This window comes from Folsomia candida, unplaced genomic scaffold (assembly GCF_002217175.1).
Source record: "Folsomia candida strain VU population unplaced genomic scaffold, ASM221717v1 Fcan01_Sc016, whole genome shotgun sequence".
NCBI classification, from domain to species: Eukaryota; Metazoa; Arthropoda; class Collembola; order Entomobryomorpha; family Isotomidae; genus Folsomia; species Folsomia candida.
The window spans coordinates 1312889-1323952 of NW_019091208.1; the positions used below are offsets into that span (position 1 = coordinate 1312889).

General features: G+C 36.6%; 1 protein-coding gene across 7 annotated transcripts; it reads left to right on the top strand.

The window, feature by feature from the left end:
• The first annotated feature begins 2574 nt into the window (after positions 1–2574).
• LOC110856617 (parvalbumin alpha) lies at positions 2575–4339 on the top strand. Of its 7 annotated transcripts, none has more exons than XR_004836390.1 (4): positions 2575–3352; positions 3423–3478; positions 3549–3645; positions 3721–4339. XR_004836390.1 is itself a non-coding variant. In XM_022105110.2 (2 exons), the coding sequence occupies exon 2, from the start codon at positions 3789–3791 to the stop codon at positions 4248–4250; it is 462 nt and encodes a 153-aa protein (XP_021960802.1). In that variant the 5' UTR covers positions 3368–3645; positions 3721–3788; the 3' UTR covers positions 4251–4339. The 7 variants fall into 7 exon arrangements, 1 of the variants encoding a protein (XP_021960802.1); XR_004836393.1 differs by having other exon boundaries at positions 2575–3070; positions 3172–3352; positions 3423–3645; XR_004836388.1 differs by having other exon boundaries at positions 3423–3645.
• The last annotated feature ends 6725 nt before the right edge of the window (positions 4340–11064 follow it).

An 11064-nucleotide genomic window follows, 5' to 3' on the forward strand; every position in this document is an offset into this window, starting at 1 on the left:
GAAAATATTTGCATTACTGCATAAATAAATTGTGTAGCATAATTGCTACCTTGACTTGATCGTGATCTCAAGTTGTACATTATTAATGATACTGAGGAGGAGAGCGTCACCACCTGCCCTTCACGGATCTCGATGCCCTTTGGATATGTGGCAGGGTCCCATGAGTGTACTATAACCCTGAAGTGGTTTGACTCCATGGCCACATTTGCGCCCGCCACACCCACTCAAAGGGATGAAAACCACAAAAGTTACCAACTTCAAAAATCAACCAAAAATCCAATTTTTCTCGGATTTTGATAAAATTTACATTTTTGTAATCCCAGATACTTGTTTGATCATATCCAGTAGCAATCTAAACTTTTTTGAAATTTTCGAAATTTTCGGGCATTTTCGGGCTGATGAGTTATTCGAAAAAATTCAAAATTTTAAAAAAGTTGAGATTGCTACTGGATATGATCAAGCAAGTATCTGGGATCAGAAAAATGTAAATTTTACCAAAATCCGAGCAAAATTGGATTTTTGGCGAGGGTTTGAACAAGTGAAAACAGGGCTTTTTTCGTGTTTTTGGCGCCTTTGAGTGGGTGTGGCGGGCGTAACTGTGGCCATGGAGTCAAACCACTTCAGGGTTTTAGTACACTCATACGACCCTACTACATATGCAAAGCACATCAAGATCTGAGAGGGGCAGGTGGTGAAGCTCCCCTCCTGAGACGAGTTTCGTTGTTTAATTCAAATAAACAGGTGGACCTTAAAGGGTGTTGATTTATTCCGGTAACCTTTTTTAGTACAAAAATAAAATCCTTATATTTCAAAAGTACAAGGGATACAAAAGCCAATATTTTTTGGACAAATACCTATGTATATGGTATTTCACCATGCACTTTAATAAAGGCCTCAACCCTTTGTCTTAAATTATATGTTTATTTTTCCAAAGTTGATTTTTGAATTAAATTTCGCAGTTCTTGAACTTTGTCAATTATCTCTTTCCTTGTTCAAAGTTTTGGATCGTGTGCATTCTTCTCTTTAGTTTATACCACAAGCTATCCACGAAATGAGCGGACAGATTTTTATCATTCCACCAAAATTTCCAATGCACAGGTGAAACTTGCTGTTCTTTTAGCAAATATTGGACTCTTCGAGGTCACCTGTGGTATTCCCCTGGATGAAAATAATTTATATCTCAATTGGCAATAATTCCTTGTTCCCGAAACTATTAGAGCATATTGGTCGAATTTGCTCATATCTCGCATTTCACCGTGTTTTCTTACTTTCATACATTATTTAGAGGTGTCCCACCACGCGCCCAAAACCACATGGTACCACAGCTCCTGACCCACATTTCAGAACCCCTATTAATGATAGCCCCGATGTTTTTGCTGTTCTGTATCTCATATTTTCTCAGTGTAATTTTGGATTTAACCGAATTTCAGATTCATCGGTTCAGAGTATGTATATGGTGACCAAATTCCTCACGTCGTCAAATACCCACTTTTGCATGAGGTTTATGCAAATAGAACACGGTCATAATTATTTTAGGGGAGCAAATGATTTTTCACAGTTAGCCTATAAGTTCTGTGACCACAATATGCAGATTCGCCGACATTATTCACCACACTAGACTATTTGTATTCGATTTTCGTTAAATCCGTGTCCCGTTGTTCCACTCGCTTGCACCATTTCGATGAGAACTTCAAGTTTTCGCAAGAAATATCGTCGTATTCTTTGCTTCCCTAGTAGATGGAACCCTTCCGGGTGGTTCAGGTCGTTTTTCATCCTTGACAAAATTTTTTTTCATCAATTGCCATGAGGTTTTTCCGGCACGTTCGAATTATGGCAGATTTTGTATTTCATGTGAAAATTCCCGTTTCCAAGACTTGCGTCTCAATGCTACGATGCTCATAATTACCACGTATCTTGGTTCCACACATGGTAAAAATTTCAAAGAAAAATATGAACGGGATCAATAATTCTAGCAGAATTTATCTGGGGCGCTGACAGAAAAATGAAGGTTACCGAATTAAATCAACACCCTTTAGATGATAAACATTTTTACGTTATTTTTCATGCATCTTATTTTGTTCTTGGATAAAGCTAATACTTCAAATGGAAATCAAATCCAGTTTCTCTTCACGGTCTCGAGCTGCAGCAACTCCAAACTTTTTCTTGGGAATATCATTAAATATTCGTACAAGGGGCGATCCATAAATCATGTCACGCTGAAGATGGGGGGGAGGGGTGCCAAGCATCCGTGACAAAGTGTGACATATGGGGAGGGGGGGTTCGGCCGATCCGCGACATCACGTTTTCTAGGCCTAACTCAATGCAAACTTTAACTCAAATTTTAATTCTTCGACTATGACCAAACCACAGTTTCGCAATTATTTAAAAATATTTGTCCAGCCGATTATCAAATGCATCCAAAATTTCAACCAAGGTTTAGATTTTAAGATTTTCAACCAAGTTTCTAAATTTTGTTCAAGCCTTCAAATAATTTGCACAATATCCACAATAATATAGATTGTTTGTAAATTTAAAAAAAATCATGATGCCATAAAGAGTAAAGTTTGCATAATTTCAAAAAATCATAATAATTTTGCAGATATTCATTCAACAATTAAAAAACATTATTAAATCTCCAAAAATTTGCACAATTTAAAAAATTCGACCGAAAGAACCATAGTCAAAGTTTCAAAAATGTGTACTAATTGAAGACAGCTGCATGACTAAAAATTTTAACAATTAAAAAAATGTATAGCAATAAATGAAAAATTTGGTGGTTGAAAAACTTATTTGAAACTTTTGAAATCTAAAAATAATACAAAATTAACGTGAATTTTGGAAAAGGTTGTTATTACCAAATCTATAACGCTATGACTTTTCACTCCATCAAAAGGTGTGATATGAGTATAAATAGAGCTAAGAATTGTTCCTATCCTGTAAAATTACACGGGTTTCACTCAGTTATTGAAGAAATATTTCGCTTCAACCGCTATTTGCACTACATGTTCTATGAAAAAGGCGTGGCTTCATGAAATTCGGCAAAATAAAGTTAATTTGTGAAAAAACTCAGGTGACACAGCACAAAAGATTCCCTTGATATTATAGTCCTGATATTACGCAATATTTACTACGCGCCCCCTTTTATACGAATATGCATGTTATTCTTGCTAGGTATCGGAAAAATTCAGATTTTCAGGCGTGACGTGACAAGAGGGGGAGGGGTCACGACGAGCGTGACAAAGGCGTGACAACAGGGGAGGGGGGGTCCTAAAAAAGGGCTTTTTTGCGTGACATAATTTATGGATCTCCCCCAATCAAGATTATTATAACTACTTGAATTATATACACAAAGGTAAAAATGCTTCATTTTTAGTATATTATCGATATTTCCACTTTGAAACCGAATACCATACTTTATTTAGGAAGGGCAAACGTAGAATTATTAACTATGTATATGAGGATTGACAACTTTAGCCATGTAACGTATATATTAAAGCATTTATTAATTCACAAACATCTTTTTCTACAAGATTATTTGGTACACACAGTAATTCCGAATTACTAATTCGTATGAATTTTGAGTTTGAGCCGTACTTGAAATTCTTCACCTATTTTCAAAATTAAGAAACCTAGGACTTTTGACAGGTAACAGGACCGTTGACTGGAAATTCAATAAAATATGCAGCAAATATTTATAATAAAATGACGCGTTTTTAACAGATGAACTATACTTGTGTACAAGATCTGTCATTTCACTATTATTTCCACAGAAAATAATAATTTTCCAAATGTCTCAAAACCGAACATATTCAAGGAACGAGATAGCCGAGCCTTTCCGAAAACTGCCAACATACGACAGTGCAACCGACACGATTAAAGTAACTGATCTTGAAGGGCTCTTGCAAGCCCTCAAGTTTATTTACACGGCCGAGCAGCTTGAACAATACCACAACTACTGGACTGAACTATTCGACAGAATAATTCCCCTGGAGCTACTGGTCGCAACTTTTGGTTGTCATGACGACCACAATGAGCTCATGAGGATCCACGTGACTGCACTTGATGCCGACAAAAATGGATACATTGATGAGAACGAGTTCAAAACTCTGATGAAGGTTTTACTCCTGCACAACCCAAATCTACCGAAGGTCGACTATGCCCAGTTCGTTAAAGAAGCTGATGCAAATAAAGACGGCAAGATTAGTATTGACGAAGCAGTGGAATGGTTTGTTAAAGGGACGAAGATTTGAGAAATTTTGTGATTAAAGATGGCAGAGATTTTGAACTTTGTCAATGATTTCGAATATTTTTGGGAATAAATAAACACTTATAGTGAGTATAAACGTGTACAATATGTAGTTTATTAATGAAAATGTTGAGAGGAATTGGACGGCATTTGCAAATACTTGTAAATTATTTGAAATTTTCCTAAAAAGAATAATAATTCCGTGTTATTCGATATTTATACCAAATTTGACAGGGTAGGAAAATATAAAATTTCTTGAAAATTTGAAAATCTCTGCATAGATAAGTTGCATTTTATGCATTTTCGTGCATTTCTATTCATTTTTAAGCACCATGCATGCATAAAAATAATTTCGTGCGCACGAAAAGAAACACTGGTAAATATTAAATGTTTTTAAGCCAACATTTTAGCAATTATTTAAAAAAGTATCTCATTTTGCGTGGGACCGGTAAGCCAGTCCATCGTTTCTTGCGACCCGTTGTTGGAATCGCCATGATGCACCCACCGTCGCATGCACAGCCAAAAAAGTTGCACTGCCCCATACCACAGCAAATATCGCCAAGGTATCCATCGTCACAAGTTCCTCTAATAAGCATTTAGTACATAATAAATATCAGTTAAATCTCAGAGTATTGTTAAATAAAGGACCGTTCATAAGTTATGTAACACAAAAATCGACTTTTTTCAGTCCACTCCCAAATACCTAGAAGAACATGCATGTAAGTGGATGCTGCCGTCATGTTTTTATTAGTTAAGATGTGTATATTATAGTATTCTAATTTACGTTTTGTTTAATTTCTATGTTTTTATTAATTAAAAATTTGGACCTTTCTAAATTCCCGAATTATACAGTCAATGGAACAAGTATAGGCACCACCCACGCAAGCTAAATAAAAATGGTTATAACTTAGGCACGAATTATCAAATTCACACGAAACTTTGTACGCATTTAACCAATCTAATGTAGTGATCGATTATAATCATGCTTTATTGATTAAAATTAGATAAACACAGTTTTTAAATAATTTGTTGGCAAATATACAAAATTACCCCGCAAAAAGTATTGGCACCCTCTAACTTATAAAATCATTAGTCAAAGAATCGTCAGTTTTATTACGTCCCACTGCTTCTAATATTACGTAGCACCTCCCCTCGACGCAATAAGAGCATAAATAGGCCGTGGAATTGAATTGACAAGTTTCTTGGTAAGGCTTTTCTATATGGCTGCCCACACTTCTTTCGAACTTTTGACAAGCTCGTTTTTCTTAGTGAGGCAAATACCTAACAACGAAAAAAAATTACTAAGTATGCATTTGACCCACCCCAAAAAAGTGACCATCTGCGATATCTCAGTCATTTCTCAACCGATTTTGATGAAATTTTGCACCGATTATTGATACATAATATAGAAACGGGATCTGATCCGACTAAGCGATTACGTGATCTTGATCGGAATTATGGGCAAAAATGTAGCCTTAGAAACACATTTGTAATTATTGCTAGTTACTAGCAAACTTTATCAACAGTTTGATACCCACAAATTGTAGGGTAGTTTATCCTGAAAATTTTAAGTATAAATATATTAAAATCCGTTAAGAATTGGCTTAGTTATTCCAATTTGAAGTTCAGAAATTCCTGCTCGTGCTACGAATGATTGTCATTGACAACGACGCAAGACTAATAAATTGCAAACAAAATACATTCAAAACTGTAAACAGCACAATTAATAGTTGTTTCTGTAACATGCTTGGTAAACTGCGTGAAATTGTTGTTGTTGGTTTTGCACCTCCAGATCAGGTCTTTTGGTGTTTAGTAATCTAGGCCGGACATTTTGACCAAAATGATATAAATCGGTTAAGAAATGACGGATTTATTCAATTTTAAACACCCAGCATTCAATAAAATTATTCCGGATCAAACTACTGAAAAGGGGTAGTGCAATGCAGTCATCCAATGGAGAATCTAATCACCCAATTAAAAGTTATAAATAAACAAGGTCCCTAAAAAGGGGAAATCTTAGTGAGGGAGTACAATCACAACTAATAAATAAAATCAGATTGGAGAATTTTTGCATCACCGCTCTCGGTACCATTTTTACTGGAAGCATTAATCGTTTAAATAGAACACTTGCTCCCTCAAAAGGTTCGATGATTTTGCATAGAGTAGCCAAATTAATAACTACTTCCGTTACCTGCGAACCAAGTGAAGCAATATAAAGAACAATTTGCCAAGATTAAAGAAAAGCTTGCCACATTTGGGCGATATGCAGAAGAAATTAACTTTGATAGGTTTCTTGAAGATCTGGATCTTACTGAAGAAAATTATATTTTCTCAATTCGTTCCAACCTCAAAATTCCCAAAGTTTTTGTTCGACGTGGAACCCATGAAATTTACATAAATGCATATAATAAGAGGCTTCTTTTATGCTGGCGAGCAAACATTGACATTCAATTTGTTTTGGATCCCTATTCTTGTGCCAGTTATGTTGTGAATTACATAAGCAAGTCAGATCGAGGCGTATCGAAACTTTTACGACAGGTTAGCAAGGAAATTAGGGACGGTAATTTTAGTTTAAAAGAACGCTTAAGCTCATTTGCCAATGCCAATGCTTTTGCGAAATCCTCAGAGGTATCGGCTCAAGAGGCCGCTTGCTGTTTATTAAAAATTCCTATGACACAAAGTTCGCGTGACGTAACATTTATCAATACGAATAGACCTGACGACAGGGTAATTTTCGTTAAGCCTGCCGACGAACTTGAGAAAATGGATCCAGATTCATGCGACATAGCTCTCAAAGGAATTTTAGAACGTTATGTAGTGAGGCCAAGGGCATTGGATAATCTTTGTTTAGCTGATTACGTTGCAAACTATAACTTTACCAAAGTATCCTCTTCTCTGCGGAAGCAAATTAATCAACCGATCACCTCATTAAGTCTGATTGACAATAGTGGGTACATAACTGAGAGAACAACTTCTCGAATTATCCGATATCGCAGATTCGGTCTCCATCAAGATCCTGAGAATTTTTATAGAGAACAAATTATGCTGTATGTACCATGGCGGGATGAAAACACAGATCTTCTTGATATTGATCATGTTTCAGTTTATCAAAACTTCTTACAAATTACAACAAATTAAACAAAAAACGACAAATATATGATCCATGTTTTCTTGAAACTGAGCTAGAGGTAGGACTCAGTATGGCACAGGGAGATGAGGAAACTTTTGACAATGCTTTGGTCGACCATACTCCAATCGAGTTCATTGCCGAAGACCAAGATTTTGCTGTTGAGTTAGGGGACTCAACTTCAAAGTTTATGTCTATTCGACCTCCTAAGTGGATACCAACAGACGATTACCTCAAGTTAATGAAGACTTTGAACGAATCTCAAAGAAGATATTTATTGAACCTTTTGCATAATTTGAAAGCAAGATCGGGACAAAATTTCCACGTAATTCATGGGCAGGCCGGTGTAGGAAAGAGTAGATTAATTACTGCAATAGTTCAGTGCATATTAAGGATGTCGGACAAGGAACCTGGATTAAGTGGTGAAGCAATTCCTGTGCTAGTTGCAGCAGCAACAGGGAAAGCTGCATTTAACGTTTTTGGTATGACATTGCACTCGGCATTTAGACTCCCACCCAATCAATACGCAGGAAAAATGACTCCACTGGATCATGGTTCATGCAATACCTTGCGATGTAAGTTTGAGGCTTTAAAAGTTTTGATAATCGATGAGATTTCGTTAGTTAGCTTGAAAATGTTCACCCAAATTGATCAAAGATTGAGACAAATTTTAGGCGTCGATGAATTATTCGGAGGGGTTAGCCTCTTGGTCGTAGGTGATTTCTATCAGCTTAGTCCGGTGTTTGGACAATTTGTTTTCGAGGATAGCAAAGAAATTTTAGGCCCGATCATTGGAAATCCACTCTGGAATAGATTTAGACTATTTGAGCTTAAGGAAATCATGAGGCAAAAAGATGACGCCAAGTTTGCAACTGCACTAAATAGACTGTCCATGGGAATGCTTGAAGAAGAAGATATCCAAATGTTCAAGAGTAGAGAAATTGGAAAAAACTTAATTGTTCCAGATGATGCAACATGGTTGTTTTACAGCAACGCAGATTGCGATAAATTTAATCGCGAAGCGATAAATCGAGCAAAGGGGCCATTGTACAATTCATATGCCATAGATAGAGTGCAGGGTGGAAAGATTCTAGCCTCCCAACAAGCAATGTTGGAGTCCGCTGAATATTTAAGTTTGTAGCAAACCGGAGGAATGCCATACCACGTAGCTTTGAGAGTCGGCCTTCGTTATATGATTACAACAAATATTGACGTATCTGGTGGATTGTTTAATGGTGCTACAGGAAAATTAATGAGGGTAATTGAAAAGCCATTAACTAACGGGCAGAAAGCTGTTAAGATTGTATTTATGGAATTCTCGGAGAAATTGGTAGGACAACTGGCAAGGGCAAATAACTTAGGATTACTCAAACAATTAGAAATTCCGCTGCATTGGACCCCGATCTTCTCGGAAACCAAGGCATTAAATAGTTTTGGGCACTATCAAGGAATGCAAATTGTTCGCCGTCAAATTCCCCTGGTTGCTGCTAATGCTATTTCCATCCATAAATCACAGTCTGTCTATCCCAAACACAGCTGCCGATATTCCAACTCGAGGATTGAGAAGGGATGCGATATATGTAGCTATGAGTCGGGCACCTTCGTTATCAGGATTATTTATTGGCGGTACTTTCAATGCTCCACGTGCAATCGATACTTTAAGGCATCCTGTAGCATTAGAGCTTTCCAGGTTGCGAAAATTATCATTCCCATATTCACTCAGATATTTACCAGACCTAGATGATCCCAATAAACTCGTATTCCACAACATTCAGTCTTTCCGAGCACACTATGACGATATTGTTGCTGATAGAAACTACATGGAAGCTGATATGCAATGCTTTTGTGAAACTCGGACATCGGACTCGGCTCAGGATTGGTTAATTTCAAATCTAACCTGATATTGGCGCCAAGAACGTTAGTGGTTAATCTGAAAATTTTTACAAATCAAGGTACAAAAATTACGGAGAAGTCGTATGCATCAGATGTTCTTACGTTACCTGGCTCGGATAATGTATACGCTTTGACACTTCACTGGGTCGTAACCTGGCTGGTTACCTGATGAACGGGAGTAGCGACCTGTCTTGGGCTTATAGAGAGCCGAAACCCAGTTGGTGTTGTGTAAAACCATGCAAGTAATTTGAAGTGAAAAGTACGTTTGACGATCACCAATGGTACAGAAAAATCGGATAAAATAGAACCATGCTATTCATATATAATTGCACTAATGGTACAGAAGAAATGGGGCAAACCGTAGTAACGTTAGAAGTAGCTCACCCTGTAATAATGATTTGGTTGTAACTTGCCCCAAAGGTGCACAAAAATGCAACAAAATAGACACATTAGTTTTTGGCAATTATGCACCAATGGTGCAGAAAAATCCAACAAAGTAGAGCAATAATGTTTATGCAACATTGCACCAATGGTGCAGAAATATTAAACAACATAGATCAATAATTATTATGCATCGAGGAAAGTCCAAAAATTGTGCATCACTGGTGCAGAATTACCTACCAACGATCACCGATAATTTTGAAAAATTTATGTCAGAATTGTCAAATAAAATCCGCCGAGTAGTATGCACTATTCGTGCGTTATGCATCAAAGCCCCCAATTCTTTCGCATCACTTGGTGTTTCCGATTGTCAGATACCAACGGTGCTATTAATTTATGAAAAAATGGACCTGATCCATTCTAGTGAGTATCAATTGATGCTCATCCAATTGTTTCGCATCAGCTTGGATAACCAACTGTTCAATACGAACGGTGCTACTTGTTCCAAAATTGTAGTGCTTTCTCAATCCATTTGCACAATTAATTCGCACCATTTGCGCCACGGATTGTTCGATACCAATGGTGCGCCTAATTTATTCTATAATGGTCAAGGGGATTATTAATTAGCATCAATTGATGCAAAAAACTCGTGAACACACAGACAGACGGACGGACGGACAAGAGGAATTCAATAGCTCTCGTGCTACGCAGGGCGAGCTAATAATGAATAAATGTTGAATTATTAATGAATATTTTTATACAAATTATGAATGTGTGAATAAAGAATTAATTTTTCAAGGCTTTGAATGAAAATATATTTTTTGAACATGTATGGGTAAGATGTTATACATATTAAACGTTCACTTACTTTCTCTGGGGCGGCATAGTAAGCTTTTCTCACACCGAGCGACCCTATCCGGATTAATCCGTCGTCATCAGTGTCACAGGAGATTTCGTCATACAAATCGTGTTTTTCGTCATATTCTGGATCGCCGTAATCACCTTCGTCGGTAAGATCTTGAATGAAAAAAAAATATTGGTACGTCTTACAATTTATTTTATAAAAATTTTAATACAACGAAAAATTGGAAATAGTTATGATTACTAAATAGTTAGGGATTTTTCAAACCAAATAATTTGAACTTATTGTTTGTCTATTTACATACTTTGTGAGACAACGTATTTTTCAACCAGAAGCTCCAAAAGGAGTGAAAACGTTGTGACTTGAACAACAAGAAAGTTCATCTCGTAAATATTTTCAAACGTATAGTGAGATAATGAAATGTTGGTGATACCGAATTTATATAAACTTATGGACAAAGGACAAATTTTGTGCATTATTAATTTATGAACTGTTGTATTGACTATTGACACGTGGCGGAAACTTTTCTCATATGCTATTTCTCCTGAGCACCCT